This window comes from Leucoraja erinacea, chromosome 10 (genome assembly GCF_028641065.1).
Source record: "Leucoraja erinacea ecotype New England chromosome 10, Leri_hhj_1, whole genome shotgun sequence".
Lineage (NCBI taxonomy): Eukaryota > Metazoa > Chordata > Chondrichthyes > Rajiformes > Rajidae > Leucoraja > Leucoraja erinaceus.
The window spans coordinates 49686492-49704321 of record NC_073386.1 but is presented as its reverse complement, the minus strand read 5'-3'; the positions used below and the strand labels follow the sequence as shown (position 1 = coordinate 49704321).

Sequence of the window (17830 nt, the reverse complement as noted above, 5' to 3'; positions counted from 1 at the left end):
GTCAGGCCGCATTTGGAATATTGTGAGCAATTTTGGGCACCATATCTGAGGATGGATGTGCTGGCTCTGGAGAGGGTCCAGAGGAGGTTTACAAGAATGATCCCAGGAATTACTAGGTTAACATATAATGGGCGTTTGACGGCACGGGGCTGGAGTTTAGAAGAATGATGGGGGACCTCATTGAAATGCTCGGAATAGTGAAAGCTTTGGATCGATTGGTTGTGGAGAGGATCCAAACCTTTCTAGTGGAAGAGTCTAGGACTAGTGGTTATAGCCTTAGAATTAAAGGACATTCTTTTAGGAACGAGATGAGGAGGAATTTCTGTAGTCAGAGGGTGGTGAATTTGTGGAATTCTTTGCCACGGAAGGCTTTGGAGGCAAAGTCAGTGAATATATTTAAGGCAGAGATAAATAGATTCTTGATTAGTGCGGGTGTCAGAGGTTATGGGCAGAAGGCAGGCGAATGGGGTTTGGAGGGACAGAGAGATCAGCCATGATTGAATGGCGTAGATGGATCGAATGGCCTAATTCTACTATCACAATAGTGATATTATTAATATCACTTAATACCGATATTAATTATGATCCTCAAAACAGAATTATTGCGTTCAGGAACAATCAATTTAATTTCCTAAGTAGGTCAGCAATTTTCAGTCTATTCCTTGAGATTGAAATTTAAGTAATATTATCAGATAGGGACTTTATCAAATGCCTCTGGTGCACATTTAAATGACTACCGCAAACACAGGATGGATAGGGGGTTAACATCCCAGAAAATCTTATCGTTCAATCCATTGAATATCCGTATTCCCATTCGTTTAACTGCACTCCTGCCGAGTAATCGGGGTTGTGATATGTTTGCGCCTTAACTTTACGTTCCTCCTTCAAAATCTTACGTCAGAAGCCGGCGTTTGGCTCCGCGCTTCCAGAGAACAGTGTTATTTAAGACGAGAGGTTGCAGCATTGGGGAATGAGCGAAAGAGACAATGTGGATTCTTTGCATCGCGTTGTTATTGAATTTGCACGTGGTGGAAGGTCAGTACTCTCTTGCAGAACAATCATCAACGGGTATTTTGTAATTAACAATGATGGGTCATATATTCATTCCAGTTTCTTGATTGTGCTGGTGTTCAGTGGGTTGAAATGAAATGCCGAGCGGATGGTTATTGATTTTCATCCGTGTGCTACCCTGCCAACGCGCTGCGTGTAAACGCGGATCCCATTCAATACCTCATTCCCATTCTTCACTAAAATGTTTTTGAATTATAAAGGCCTAACAGAACTTGTTATTTCGTGGCAATATTACTGGTAAGTCATTCAGCCTTATTGGAAATATTGCCATTCCAGGGGAGCCACTATTGACATAAGCTTGAAGCTGCTGGGCTGGGCGCACATCGTGTATTCTGCATTACTACAGTCGTGTTTGTTGTTGTTTTATTTTATTTTGCAATGTGTAAGCTTGTAAATAAAAGTGACCGAGACTTCATTTCCCTGCCCTTCAGGTACTCGGCCGCACTGTGATGTGGCTCAGTTTCAATGCAGGAACAATCGGTGCATCTCGTTACTCTGGCGCTGTGATGGAGACGACGACTGCACGGACAACAGCGACGAGGACAACTGCCGTGAGTAGCAGTAGCTCTTTAAACACGTCGCAGACAGGGACCCTAGTCAATCACTCCAGGTTGCGGCGGGCGGGCAACATTTGCTGCTTGGCTGCCGGGTCATTAGTAGTAGCCTTGCCACGGGCTTGGCTCTAATAAGCAGCAACGTCTCGGCGGCATGTGTTTGGAAATAAAGCGACATCATCGTTGGCTGGCTGCAAACAGCAGATGTGCCATGTGCCCGCCAGTCTCCAATAGGCACTGGCAGTGCAGACACGCCTCCTCTACCTTTATGCCTTGAAGCCAGCGAGGCGCAGTTCATTCATTGCCTTGGGTCAACTCATCACTGACCTGGGAGGAGTAGGAAGTATGTGGGGAAGGAACTACAGATGCTGCTTTAAACCGAAGATACACACAAAAAGCTGGAGTAACTCAGCGGGTCAGGCAGCATCTCTGTAGTCAATAGTCTAGTGAAGAGAGTTTATTGACATGAGTCCCAGATAGGACAATGGGTGTCGTTTCGGGTCCAGACCCTTCTTCAGACTGGTCTCGAAGTAGGAAGAATATTAATATCCAGCTGCAGGTTGTTGCCTACATAAAATGCAACAGGAACACAAATTCTGGGTTTACAAATAAAAATTACAATAGCTGTATCTTTTGTTTCTGGAGCAATGGCGTTTAATTATAAACTTTTCTCCAACATTCATCTACTCTTGCAAAAATACAATTGCAATTCACATCCTCTGCTGCGAAGAGAGGGGTATTCCTGTGGTTGGTTTACTTGCCCGTGGGGTTGATTTGCTTGGATATTATTCAATTCAAATAAGATGTAAAATTGGATCATAAACACATGTGGAGAGTGGCCCAGATCTTTTGTTGTTATATATTTAATGTGGAAAAGAAGTAGGAAGTATATTTGAAGAGCACATAGTGACAATGGAATTGAGTGTTGCATCATCGGGTGCTGAATCTATGTATGAGGAAGCAGTTTTGGGTGCTGCCTGGAAATTACAATTGTTCATTGCAATACATTACAATAATACTTTATTAGCCAAGTATGTTATGGCAAAAGGAAGCATGTTGTTGTTCTCACTGTATCAAAAATGTTGTTTTGATACAGTGAGAGAAAGAATGAAACATTTCTTCATTCTGGTGAATCGTTGGAATTCTGTAGCCTGAATTATTTGTTTTAGGACTGAGGCTGGAAAATTCTGTTTAAGGTGGAAGATCAGTCAGGAAGAATGTAGTAGGAAGGAACTGCTGATGTTAGTTTAAACCGAAGATGGATGAAAAAAGCTGGAGTAACTGGATCAGACAGCATCTGACCGTCTGAAGAAGGGTCTCGACTCGAAACGTCACCCATTTCTTCTCTTCAGAGATGCTGCCTGTCCTGCTGATATACTCCAGCTTTTTGTGTCAGGAAGGATGTTGAATATTATTTTGTGCTCCAAGGTTGCCATAAGGGCAAGCATGATTGGGGAGTATGATTGTGGCCAAGTATGTGATTGAAGGCCAAGTATGATTGTGATTGCTGACCTAAGGGTGTTGAAATAAAAGAAGATAGACACCAAAAGCTGGAGTAACTTAACGGGCCAGACAGTGTCACTGGAGAAAAGGTGTAGGTGACGTTTCGGGTCAAGATCTTTCGTCAGAAAATGAACAACTTGAACACATAGGTTTATGTTAATTTGACCAGCGCAGACCCAGTGGGCCAAATGGCCTGTTTCCGCTCTGTATCTCTAGTCTAAAGTAAACTTTTAAGGTATTGCAATTGTCTGAAAGCTTTATCCTCGTTTAATGATTTCAATCTTAATTTAAAATCTGTTAGCTTAGTTTGGAGATACAGTGCGGAAACATGCCCTTCAGCTTACCGGGTCCGCAGCATCTAGCATTAACTCTATCCTACACACACTAGAGCCAATTTACACATATACCAAGCCAATTAACCTACAAACTGTACGTCTTTGGAGAGTGGGAGAAAACCGAAGATCGCGGAGAAAACCCACGGGAAGAACGTACGCACGCCGCACAGATATTACCAGTTGTCGGGATCGAATCTGGGTATCTGGCACTGCAAGCCCTGTAAGGCAGTAACTGCTGTTCCACAATGCTGCCCGGGTTCAGGTAAATAGTTCCTTGAAGGTGGCATGACTGGTAGATGGGCTGGTCACAAAAGCTTTTGGTACATTGGCTTTCATCAGTCAGAGTATTGAGTATAGAAGTTGTGAGGTCATGTTGCAATTATATAAGATGTTGGTGAGGCTGCAGTTAGAGTATTATGTTCAGTTCTGGGCACCATGTTATAGGAAAGATGTTGTCAAGTTGGAAAGCGCGGAGAAGATTTACAAGGATGTTGCCAGGACTCAAGGGTCTGAGCTAGGAGAGGTTGGGCAAGGTGGGACTCTATTCCCTGGAGTGCAGGAGGATGAGGGGTATTCTTCTGTGTGTAAAACCATGAGAGGAATAGATAGGTTAGATGCACGGATCTCTTGCCCAGAATAGGGGAATTGAGGACCAGAGGGCATAGGTTTAAGGTGAATGGGGAAAGATTTTATAGAAATCTGATGGGTAACGTTTTCACACAAAGGGTGGGGGGTGTATGGAACGAGCTGCCGGATGAGCTAATTGAGGCAGGGGCTATCGCAACATTTAAGAAGCAATTAGGCGGGTACATGGATAGGACAGGTTTCGAGGAATATGGGCCAAACGCAAGCAAGTGGAACTAATGTAGATGGGACATGTTGGTAGGTGTGGGCAAGTTGGGCCGAAGGACCGGTTTCCACATTGTAACTATGACTTTAATAATGCAATATGTGTGATGAATGTCATAAAAAAGGCCATTTGGCATAACCTGTCAATATTAGCATTTATGCTTCTCTGACTTTTACTTTCTCATTCACGTGTATTGTGCTTCCCTTTTCAAATAATCTATCATTTGCTTCCCCTGCTCTGGTGGTTAAATTTCGGTTTAGATTTATTATTGTACTGTAGTACAGTGAAAGGTTCCGCATCTTGTAACTATTGGGTTTCCCTCTGTAGCCTTTGTTCAGGGAAAAGAAGCCCACCCTCTTCTTTTCCTGTTATGTATAGCTTTGATTAATTTTTGGTATTAATCTTGTAAATCTTCTCCACAGTGTCTGTATGTGGCAACCAGAGCTGTGTGCAGTTCTCTAAATGTGATCTACTTGAGGTAGATTTTGATGCAGATTTATTATAAATCTCCTGATTTTCAATTTGTTGGAAATGTAGACCAAGTGTTTGATTTTAGGTTTTTTTCTCTTTTGCTTCTGTTCATGTGAAATGCAACTTTTGGTGACTGCAATGTTAGTACTCCAAGATTTCTTGTTTTCTCAACCCCCTTGCAAATAGAAAATGATCTTGCTGCTTCCAAATAACGAATGTCCTCTCTTTATACAAATAATACTCCCTTGCATTTTTGTTGTCGCAATTATTTGACTGTTGTCCTTTTTTTAAGGTCCTCCCTGTAATTTGTTGTAATATCCTGCAGGGCGATTTTGTGCTGATGGTGATTTTGAGGTCTAAATAACTAAAGTAAATTTGCAAACATCAGTGCTTGTAGCACTGGTCCTTGTGGAATGCCACTACCTACTTTATTCTCACTGAGCAACCACCCTTTCTGCTTTTAAACCAACTACGTTTCTCGACCTGAAATGTCACCCAATCCATCTCTCCAATGATGCTGCCTGTCCCGCTGAGTTACTTCAGCATTTTGTGTCTAACAATCCATTCTGCTCCTTCCCGTAGACTCCACATTCTCTAACTGCATTAAGCTATTATGAGATAGATTATTGAATTACTTTTTGAAAGCTAGATATTATATCCTATGCAGTGGTGGACTGGCCAGGGTGTCAGCTTGCCCGATGGCAAATGGACTCCTGATGAAGTGGGCCCCTTATATCAAGTGGGCCCCTGATGAAGTGGGCCCCCTTTGGCTCCTGGCAACCAATATTTTTAGACCCAGTCCGCTACTGATCCTATGCTTTCCATGGATTAGTTCAGTTGGAATTACTGTGGCTCTGATAATGTGTTTACATTATAATGGGGTTAATCCACTGAGTTAGAGGATGGAGTTCATTGTCACCAGTCACTGACGGGGTGGATCTCTTGACCCATTTTAAAAAAACATTTAATGTAACTTTTCTAAAATTTGTCCTAACACCAGATTCAGGAACAGCTTCTTCCCTCTGAACCCCTATGAGGCTTCATAAACCAGGGTACTAATAGATTTCACTTCTACCCTGTTGAAAACAATGGACTCTATCTATGGAACTGATGTGCTACAATGGTGAGAGCTATATTCTGTGCTCTGTTTCTTCCCCTTTGCACTACTTATCGTACTTGGGTTTGGCTTAACCAGGGCTTGAAATTAGCGGTTGCCCGGGTGCCATTGACAAGCAAGCAAATACTGGTTTATACCGATAGACACAAAAAACTGGAGTAACTCCGCGGGTCAGGCAGCATCTCTGGAGAATAGTAACGTGATGTTTCGTGTCGGCGGCGGCTATATTGCGAGGCAAAGATACTAGGTGCGGGGTGACGAAGGGTTGGAGTGAATGACAGGCCCCGAACAGCGGCAGCAGCGGCCGTGACAGCGGCTCCACCGCTTCCTCCTCCCGCACCCTGCCCAGTGGAAGGATGCCTCCCTTTCTCCCTCCCTCCCCCCGGCCTCGGCGTGCGAGAGGGGTTGTTTTGAATGCGCCGTTGGCGGATTTGCAGGCAGCGGCCACTATCGCCCTGATAACGGTCGCTGCTTGCAAATCCGCCAACGGCGCATTCAAAATAACCCCTCTCGCACGTTGAGGCCGGGAGGAGGGAGGGAGAGGGAGAGAGGGAGGCCTCCTTCCGCCGTCTGAAGCAGCTGCACCAAAGATCCTATAGCTATAGGATCTTTGGGCTGTACCGCTCGGCCCCGCACCTTCCTGTCGGCTGGCAGAGGAGGGGAGGCGGTGGCGAGGAGTACCAACCGCCACCCCCTTTGGTGGCGGCACTTTGGCGTTGGACAGGGACGGCCAAGGCAGCGGGGCGATGTTGTCCGAGGAGCTCTGACATCCCGTACTGACCCACCCTCCATTTACACTGCACCAATCCCCCCATCCATCTTGTAGTGATCTCCCCATTCATCTTTTACTGATCCCCCATTCATCTTGTACTGATTCCCTCATACTGTACTGATCCCCTCATTTATGCATCCTGTACTGATCCCCTCATTCATCCTGTAGTGATCACCCATTCATCCTGCATGGACCCTCCGATCCAAACAGTCCTGACCCCCCCCCCCCATCCATCCTGTACTGATCCCCCCATTCAAGAGGAATGGGGGGAACAGTCTGAAGAAGGACTCGACCCGAAACGTTGCCTATTTCCTTCGCTCCATAGATGCTGCCTCACCCGCTGAATTTCTCCAGCATTTTTTCTACTCCCATCCATCCTGTACTGATACCCCCCATTCAACATCACTCACATCCCCCGTGCCCCCCCCTCACAATTTTACATACTCCAACCAACACGTACTAATCCACCCGCCTCAATCCATCGATTGCCCCCCCCCCCCCCCCCCCCCCCTGCCATCAATCCACCTCGCACTGATTCACACACCCCCTGACCCTATTGTGCTTCATGGTCTTCAGAGCGATCATTGACTATGTTTGACGGAATGCAATCAAATGTGTTTTAATTTCCAATGTTATTATTTGTTTTGACACCTTTAAACATGTTACCAAAAGAACATTTGCTGCATTGTTTGGCCATCTCTTGTCAGTTAATGTAATGTTTAACCTGTCAGATGGGTATAGTCGGTTTTAACAGCTATTATCATAAAATGCCTTTAGGAATTTCCTTGCAACCTGTATATTTTCTTATGGAGTTGAGATATTGTATTATAATTTTGCTGCATGTCATTGTGGTATATATCACGTGTTGATTGGTGAATATGTTTAGTTTGTGAGTTATTTGAAGCAGAAATAATATGTAAATGTAGACAAAACTGCTGGAGAAACTTAGCGGCTGCGGCAGCACCTATGGAGCAAAGGAAATAGGCAACGTTTCGGGCCGAAACCCTTCTTCAGACTGATGGGTTTTGGCCTGAAACGTTGCCGATTTCCTTCGCTCCATAGATGCTGTTGCACCCGCTGAGTTTCTCCTGCACTTTTGTCTACCTTCGATTTTCCAGCATCTGCAGTTCCTTCTTGAACATAATATGTCAATGCTTCATTGAGCATAATTCCGACTGGTAACTACGCACTTTGTCCGAGCACATTATCGCACGTGTCGTGCAAACCGTCTTAAATGACTACCTAAACTGTCATTTGGCAACCTAAGTTGCCCGGCTGGCAACAGGGAAAAAAAGTTAAGTGAGAGCCTTGCTTATCTGATTATCTGATTGGATAGCAAGTAAAATAAAGCTTTTCACTGTACCTCTGTACATGTGACAACAATAAACCTATACCTACCCACTGAAAATATAGACATTCTGCCGAAAATCATGTAATTTCTTTTGGTTTATTATTGTTAACGTGTATCGAGAAATAGTGGAAATCCTTTGTTTTGCATGCTATCCAGCAAATTATGTCATGCATCAGTATAATCAAGCCTGTCTCGCTGAGTTACTCCAGCATTCTGTGTCTACCTTCGATTTAAACCAGCATCTGCAGTTCTTTCCTACACATGTAGTACAGGTACTGTATGTTATAATGTTATATATCCAAAGAGTGCAGAAAACAAAAATGAAAGGGCTGCAATGAGAGAGGCTGGGAGATCCGGCCACACCTTTGACATATGAAAGGTCCATTCAGTGGTCTGATAACAGCGGGGATGAGGCTGTTTCTGAATCAGTGGTCTGTGCTGGATCTTGGAAAACTGCATAAAGATGAAGGCTTCATTGCAAGGTTTATATCATACATTCAGGTATTGGTTAGACTGAAAATATTCAGCAGCGTATTGGTAGTTACATTGATCTACTTGGCCAATCCAGTAACTTGGATCAGCAATACAAAAGTCGATGGATATTGTGATTTTTTTTTTTTTTTTTACTGCTATGTTTTAACTACCACGTTCCCCTAATCCTTACCATTACTTTAAATCAGCAACTCCTGGCCTTTGACCCTTTATATTAAAAAATATAAACAACTTTCTTAGTTTATCTGAACTCAGTTTTATACTCAAATATCACACTCGGTAATTTAGTCTCCCTTCAGTATCCTGTTCCAAAGAAAGCAACCTTCATTTACCCCAAATAACAATTAACGTGAGATATTCTGCAGGTCATTCAGTACCGGCAGGGACAGAAACAAAGTTAATGTTCAAGGTTATCAATTGTTCCTTGCATCCTGAATATAGAGATAGTACTTAGCTGGATTTGTCACAAATCTGATTTTATTTTAATCAATAAATGTGAAACATTTTGCCAAACTTTTGTGGGTTTAATTAAAAATATGGTTCCATTGTTAATAATGTAAAGTTAATACCCATGTAACAAAATACATTTATATTCATTTTTGTATGAATTTAATAATATTCTCAAATATGACATTGATGTTACTCTTGATTAGATTTTGACATGAACTTGGTTTACAGTTAATATATATATGGACTCTTTAACTCCCACCCCAACCAAACCTTGTTGTGCTGTTCTGAAAATTCAGATCGATACAAATCAAAGTCTAAAAAGAGACTGTTTTAGTAGTTAAAATCATTATAAAATAAGAATTGAATTTTGTGGATGCTATAAATACTGCAGCCCCAGTGGAGAGGATATTAAATCTAATGGTATGGCTGCTAAATAAATGATCTTTTCTTGATGGTTTCAAACCTCTTGTGACTCTATTGAGGTGACCTAAATTTAATACTTAAATCACTGCAATATTATCTCTAATTTTGAAATAAATTTGTTCTTCTAAAATTTGGTGCCATATTATCAGCACTCTTTTTTTAAAGTAATTTAAAAGTAATAACGTGAATGCAGTTTATTCCTGTGAATCCAAGCTAATTTGCACATGCCAGTCCTATCCCTTCTTCCTTTCCATACTGCAATTCCTCTTTTATTTTGACACCCATGCTTGTCTCTGGTCCCTTCCAAAAACAGCAGTGACCGATCCCTTCAGTTTTCAACACTTCTTCCCCTGTCACCTTGTAAACACCCAGAGGCACAGCACACAAAGTCAACATCCAATGTGCTACAAGTGCTGTAAATGCCCAATCCACAGCCTCTGAATGGAATGATTGTAAGAGGAGTTTGTGCTGTATACTGACATCCTGCTTGATGCTACCAAACAGAGCGCTGATTATGACTCTAATTTATTACAGATCTCGTTCTACAGTTCCAACTCTCACCGGTATATAACTCCCTTTTGCTTACAAAGGAATTCACTCAGGCTGTGCACTGCTCTGAATCTGATGCTAATTACTACGTCGCTCTGACTTGAGGACCGAAAAATAAAAAAATAAGAAAAATATTTTAGGAATGTAAATTGAAAACACTGGGAACACTCGGCAGGATGGGCAGCATCAGTGGAAATGATTTTGGGGCAGGCATGCTTTGTCACTACTGTTGCAGCCACGAGAGAGTGAGAGAGAGAGAGGGGGGGGGGAATTGAGAGAGAAAGAGAGAGCACAGCTGCAGCAGGAAAACAGTGAGTTACCTGAAATAGTTGAATTAAATTTTGAGTTGGGAAGGCTGCAACGTTCCCTGATAGGAATGAGGTGCAGCTCTTCAGATTGATGTTAGAATAGTGGCAGAGTCCAGCCCACAGATTGGAGTGGGATTGAGCATGAATATGATAAGCAACTGGGCACTGATGTCCCTGTAGACTGAGCGCAAGTGCTCTGCAAAGATGTCGCAGGATCTGCACCTGTTTTCTCCATTGTGAAGGAGTCCACATTGTGAGCACTGAATGCTTTGCACCAGATTTGAAGAGATGCAAGTCAATTGCTGCTTCATCTGAAAGAACTGCTTGAGTTTCTTAATGTGGAAAGAGGTGGGAGGATGGGTGCTGCATCTTTTGAAGTTTCCTGGGAAGGGGAATAGTTGATGGAAATGGAAGAGAAGGGCAATCCATGAATTCAGAAGGGAGCAGTCCCTTTGAAGTGCTGGATGAGAAAGATGTACCTGGTGACATTGTCTAACATGGCTTCCCATTACATACTACAGCTAAATCCTCCTTTGTTTTTGTAAATTCCCTCATTAATCCAAGAACCTCATGACTGCAACAGTTTGTCATTATAACAGTCTTGGCTTTAACCTGTTTGACAGGTTCCTTTCATCCTATGCAATCTTCCTAATCCTTTTTCAATTCTAAACTAGCCTTGTTTTCTCTTTCCTTTTTCTGACGGATCTTTCGCCTGAAATGTTTTTAACTCTATAGATGTTGCCTGAACGGCTAAATTTCCAGTATTTTCTATTTTCAGCTTGGTCTCTGGGTAGCCAAGAAAAATAAAAAGACTCTCGACCCGAAACGGCACGCATTCCTTCTCTCCAGAGATGCTGCCTGTCCCACTGAGTTACTCCAGCATTTTGTGTCTATTGTGTAAACCAGCATCTGCAGTTTCTTCCTACATGTATCTTTTTTATCTAGAGATGCTGCCTGACCTGCGGAGTTAATCCAGCACTTCGTGTTTTATCTTTGTTTCTGATCGTGACCTTTCTTCACAAAAGGGAGACAGCAGATTCCAGCACATGGTGAGGGAGATCGGAAGTGAGCAATCCAATAACATGTGTCAGACTAGTGGTGTGCGTCATGCATCCCTACATATGGCGCTACAATGAAATCTGATAGCATTCTTATCCTTGGGAAGGACTGCTGAGGGCTAAGTGGGATATGCGTTTAGTTTATTGTCAAGTGCACCGAGGAACAATGAAAAGCTTTTTGTTGTGTGCTAACCAGTCAGCGGAAAGACTGTACATGATTCCAGTCGAACTGTCCGCAGTGCACACATGCAAGATAAAGGGAATAATGTTTAGTGCAAGGTAAGGTCTGATTAAAGATAGTCTGATGGTCTTCAATGAGGTAGATAGTAGCTCAGGGCAGCTCTCAAGATGTTGGTAGGATGATTCAGTTGCCTGATGACAATTGGAAAGAAACTGTCCCTGAAACTGTAAGTACGTGTTTTCACACTTCTGTACCTCCTGACTGGTGGGAGAGGAACGAAGATGGTGACCGGGGCTGGAGGCATATCTTTGATAATGCTGGTGGCCTTGTCAAGGCCGTGTGAAGAGTAGATGGAGTCAATGGAAGAGAGATTGGTTTGGGTTACGTCCACAACTCTGCAGATCATTGCAGTTGGATGGACTTGTTCCCAAACCATGCTGTGATGCATCCTGATAGAATGCTTTCTGCGGTGTATCTGTAGAACTTGGCGAGAGTTTTGGGACATGCCAAACTTCTTAAGCCTTCTAAGGGAATGCATACAGCACTAGGATAAAATAAGTGGTGACATAGTTACTTCAAAAACTCAATTTGATAATCGCAAGATTTAGTTAACAGCATTACCTCAGGAATGTTGCAAGATAAATCTTGACAAAGGTGATTATTTTTAGCATTAACCTTGTGACTGTGCTGCCTCCATGCTCAACAGGTATAAATGCCTAATTCAATACCCGAGAGAAACATGTACCATTTAATTGAACTCTTATTTTAACCTGGTTTGTTGAATGAGAACAAATGTGTATTTAATTTTAATTGTTTGAAGCAGTGGTGTGATATTAAGGTGGAACTGCGAGGGAATTGATTCTGTCTTCTTCGTGAGCAAACCATCAGTAGAGACCCTGAGATCTGGCACAGTTTCAACCTAGAACACACAATGGGAATAGTGAGTCATTGTGGTGTCTGATGTATTGCAGAAGTGTTCCTGTAACATCATGTTTTAAGATAACGTTGAGATCATCCGTTGAAGAAGGTTCTCAACCCGAAACGTCACCCATTCCTTCTATCCAGGGATGCTGCCTGTCCCGCAGAGTTACTCCAGCATGTTGTGTCTATCTTTGGTGTAAACCAGCATCTGCAGTCCCTTCCTACACATCCGCGAGGCAGATGGGGGCAAATAGAACAGTTTTGGCTAATGATGTCATTTGTATCCCAATGTGTGCTTTTAAACTTGAACTTAGTTAGGCATCAACCTTCTGCAGTCTGTCAGCTGAGCACAGAAGCATCAGGCTTATTGTCTGGGTTGGTCTTGAAGTAAAGGTCTCTTATTCACCAAGTAACATTTGAACAAAGTCTGACAGTTAAATAGCTTTAATTTATCTGTTGCACTTTAGAATATTCTAGGAAGCCTACATCTTTTTTTTCCTCTCTGCTTGTGATTGCACTGTTCCTCTCTGTCACATTTTGATTTTCTAAAGCAACTTTCCTTTTTTTTTTTGGCCGAAGCAATTGTGTTGGCTTCTGATGAAAATAGAATTTCACTTAGCGTAATATACGGTTGATAAAACCTCACCTTTACTATTTGTGTATCTGTACAAAGGATAGCCCTGAGTAAAGTGGTGGCAATGCTGTTTTGGAAGTTGTCCATCCATATTTCACAATGGCTTCTTCCCATCAATCACCAGCTTCTTAACTGCCCTGCACAACCCTAACCACAACCCTTTCTCAGCACCCAACCACAATGGACTTTGTACAACAATAATTGCTCTACATACTTTCTCTTTTGCACTGTCATGGTCTTGTTCATTTAGAATAACTGAATGTATTGTGTATTTACTGTTGTACCCATGTGCCTGTAAAACCACAGCAAGTAGGACTTTCATTGTCCTGATTCGGGTGCATATGCCAATTACTGCTCTTGCCTCTTGAAATTCAAGTTCAAGTGAGTTTATTGTCATGTGTCCCTGATAGGACAATGAAATTCTTGCTTTGCTTCAGCACACAGCACATAGTAGGCATTTACTACAAATTGAATGCATGATTGGCCTTTTTATCACCCGTGTCTCCGTTGGTTAACATTGGGTGCATGTATAAGAATTTCACTTTGCTAGCTATTATAGGAAGACACTGTCCTGCCATGTGTGGGTATTTTGTTGGGATATACATTCAGCACTGAACCTTTTTTTGATTGACAGTTTATATGTAACTAGGTGTCTTAATCAGTGTTATAGCAGCTCTTAGATATAAAAAAGCTGGAGTAACTCAGTGGGTCAGACAGCATCTCTGGAGAAAAGGACATAGGTGATGTTTCAGGTCAAGACCCTTCTTCAGACCCAAAATGTCACATTCCTTTTCTACAGTGATGCTGTCTGATCACTGAATTACTCCAGCTTTTTGTGTCTATCTTCAGTTTAAACCAGCATCTTCAATTCCTTTCTACACACCTTTTAGCAGCTCTTGTACCTGAACGCCCTGTGTTTGTTCCAGATAGGGCCAGCCGCAAACCAAATTTGAGGGTTTAACTACTGGTGTTAACTTGTCAATCTACACTTCAAGCTGCCTAGGAAAAGTAGCTAACAATCAAAGACTTGTCCCACTCAGTCATTCCTTTTTCTCCAAACTCCCATCCAGCAGCAGGTACGGAAGCTTGAATACACACATAACCAGACATGAAATCAGCTTCTTCCCCTCTGTTACCAGGCTTCTGAATGGCCCGTGCATAAGCTAGGATACTGTATGATTTACCTTAACCCCATTGCAGACAGTGGACTTGAGTCTGGAACTGTTGCGCTATGCTGCTGAGAACTATATATGCACCACTTTGTTTCTTTTTTATTCTATCCAGTGAATTTGAATTTGACTTTTGAAGTATACAGGTATATGTATGGCATTTAAGTTTAGTATGTCTGATCTGTTTGGATGGCATTCCAAACGCAACTTTTCCCTGTACAATAATAATATTGTCGCATGACAATAATAAACCTAACCCTAAACCTCCAAATTGAAAATGACCTGACATTGAAATGATGTGGGATTTTGATAAGGAACAGTAACATGCTTAATCTGTACTTCAATGAATATTTGGGGTTACAGCAGTATCATCTGTTAGTTTGTCTGATAGATGATTTGAAAATATTAGGAACTCCACTACAAACCATTCGATAAATTGATATCAACAATTTGAAGTTATTAGCAGTGGATTATATTTGTTTCGGTCAGGGAGTGGCCTGCTGCCACAAATTAATGATTGTCTTGCTGTTTTGTGTTAGTCACTTAAAGCTTTTAAAATCATTGATGATGTGTTTCAGCACGATGGGGAAATACATAATGTTTCACAATCTATAGCAATAATATGGCTGGGGTAATTTAATGTAACGCAGGAATGATGAGTAGCAGGGTGGCTTCCAGGGGACATATTTAAATGGAATAGATGGTTAAGACGTGTTGTACAAAACCAACCAGGGAGAACCCAGCAAATATGGAGGTGGAAGGATTTATAAGTGATCGGAACAGAATTAGGCCATTCTGCCCATGTCTGCTCCGCTATTCAATCATGGCTGATCTATCTACCCTCTCAAACCCCATTCTCCTGCCTTGTCTCCATAACCCCTGACACCCGTACTAATCAAGAATCTATCTATCTCTGCCTTAAAGATATCCATTGACTTGGCCTCCACAGCCTTCTGTGCCAATGAATTCCACAGACTCACCTCCCTCTGACAAGAGACATTCCTGCTTGTCTCCTTCCTAAAGGAACGTCCTTTTATTTTGAGGCTATGACCGCTGGTCCTAGACTCTCCCACCAGTGGAAACATCCTCTCCACTTCCACTCTATCCAAGCCTTTCATTATTCGGTAAGTTTCAATGAGGTGCCCCCTCATCCTTCTAAACTCCAGCTAGTAGAGGCCCAGCACCTCGATGATGTTTTGGGTTGAGACCTGGCACAACAACTGAGATAACAGGCAAGATGGCCAGTGTATAGAAGTGAGAGGAAAGGGTGAGTCTGTGGGCTGGTAGGTGATTGGGTGGTGGAGGGGAAGGTGGGAGAACTGAGGCAGATGAGAGGCGGAATCATTATAAAAATGGCAGATGGAGCTGGAAGGGGAAGAGGCGGAGGCTGGTTGGTGATGGGGTGGAATTAGTTTAGGGAGGAACTGTGGTACGATGCAACCAGTTATAAAAGGTAAACTCCATTTTCCCATAAACTCCTCCCCCCCCCCCCCCCCCCCCCCGCTGCCACCTATCACTTATCAGCCTCTGTCTCGCCCTCCTGCCTCATCTGTACATTGGTTATTGTCCCTCTGCATCTCCATCCTGATGCAGGGTTTTGATGCGAAACATCAACCATCCATTTGCCTCCACAGATGCTGCTTTACCCACCATGTTCTTCAGCATCTTATTTATTTGTTGCTCCAGATTCCGGCATCTACTGTCTCATATCTACATGGAGTTTTATGTGGGGAAAAAAACAATGCTGAATTTTTTAATGAGGAGAGAGAGATTGTGAATTGTTGATATTCTTGTACATATCACTAAAAACGAACATGCTGATACAGCAAGCAATTAGGAAGATGGATGGTACATTATCTTTGTTACTCTTGTGTTAAAATCATCTTGCAGTAATTGAAAGTGAGCATTGATGAGACATCCTCTTGCTGCAAACCTGGTTGGAATGACTAATTTGGGCCAAAGTATTGTGTATTATTTTGGTCTCCATACATAAGAACGTGTACTTCCTACAATAAAGACTGGTATCCATGGTGATGCATTTGTCATGTGGAGAGTGATTGAGGCTGGACTATTATCCCGAGTGTTAGAAGAATGGGATGCGACTTAATTGAAAGGTACAAATTATTGAATGGATCCACAGGATAGATGTGAGACAGATGCTTCCTCTGACGGAGAAATCTAGAACTTGTGGTCAGCCTCCTAGAACACAGAACTGTTCAGCACAGGAACAGGCCATTCAGCCCACAATGTCTGTACTGAACGTGATGCCAAGCTAGGACTGAGTTGAAGAGTAAAGGGCCTGTCCCACTGCGGGGACCTAGGAGGTCTTTGTAACTCTCCTTCATGCTCGAGAGTAGTCCCCGCGTAATCGAGGCCTCAGCTAGGTCGTGGCGTTTTTTTCAACATGCTGAAAAATGCACGCGAGTAAAAAAGGTCGCCATGGAAAAAATATTTTTTTTTTTACTCGTAGGTTTAGTCTAGGTAGGTCGTAGTAGATCGTAATGCTATCGTAGGTAATCGAAGGTAGTCGAAGGTAAAGCTCGTTGAGAAAAAAAAGGTAAGTAAACCGACCGATAATGTTAAATGCCCGCTAAACTTTATTAAAAGTTGTCTGGCTTCCTAAAAGTGGCTCCCCTTCTCGTCTCCCCTTCTCGTCTCCCCTTCTCGTCTGCGCCCTCTAAAGGACTTACCGTAACTGCCAGCCATCCTTTACCTTCCTGTTCATCGCGAGTGTGAATTTCAGATGGCACTCCCTCGCTTTCTCTGGCCCCCGCCTTTGCGATGTGCGTGTGTGTGTGTGTGTGCGCGAGCAGACAGTCGATCCAGCTCGTGGTCTCATCGCTGACGGTCGATCCAGCTCAAGGTTTTTCAGGCGAGTGCCCTCGAGCTTGAAGGTCGAAGTCGGTCACTGAAAAGTCACGTTAGTGGGACAGGCCCTGAAATTCTTCGCTTGCAGCATGGTGAATCTTTGGAATTTGCAAATTAAGAATGCTACTTGTTGATTGCCATCAATTTTGAATTAATTCAGTTGATTTCTGCACATGAAAGGAATTTGAAGAACACGAGAAAATAGAGCTTGAGAGATGATCAGCCATCAGCAGGTGATCACTGGCACTTGAATTTTTAGATTTTAATCAATTTTGTTTCAGCAGATCAAACCCCATAGATCTGGTAAAAATTGATTAAAACTCTGCTGCCAGTAAATAGCAATCATAACCATTTTATATCTTGCTGTTTGAATGGGACACGTACCTTTCAGAAGGTGTGTCTCGCACCAATTCAATTTATTTGTAGGATATGATGGGCAGTGGTGGGAGCAAAACATTGGCAGGAATAAAAATGAATGGAATGGGCAACAAAAACAAAGGCACGATTGTGAAAATGAAGATTTATTAAGAAATAAGGGAAAGTCTGAACTGGTCTGTAAATTCTGGGGTTGCTGGCAGAAGAGTGTATTGGATTTCTAAGCACCAATGTTATGTATCATGTAAACATTAAAAACATTTCTCCCTCTTTCCCCTCCCCTTCCCAGCTCTCCCACAGCCCACTGCCTCTGCCTCTTCTTCCTGCCCCCACATCAGTCTGAATAAGGGTCTCGACCTGAAATGTCACCTAATCCTT

The 17830-nt window shown here is 42.7% G+C and overlaps 1 protein-coding gene across 1 annotated transcript in view; it reads left to right on the top strand.

The window, feature by feature from the left end:
* Positions 1-683: 683 nt before the first annotated feature.
* Positions 684-17830, top strand: part of lrp8 (low density lipoprotein receptor-related protein 8, apolipoprotein e receptor) — a 103934-nt gene continuing 86787 nt past the window's right edge. The window contains exons 1-2 of the mRNA XM_055642216.1: positions 684-1035; positions 1503-1622. Of these exons, the coding sequence (XP_055498191.1) occupies positions 987-1035; positions 1503-1622 (169 nt within the window). The 5' untranslated portion in view covers positions 684-986. The remainder of the gene's footprint in view (positions 1036-1502; positions 1623-17830) is intronic.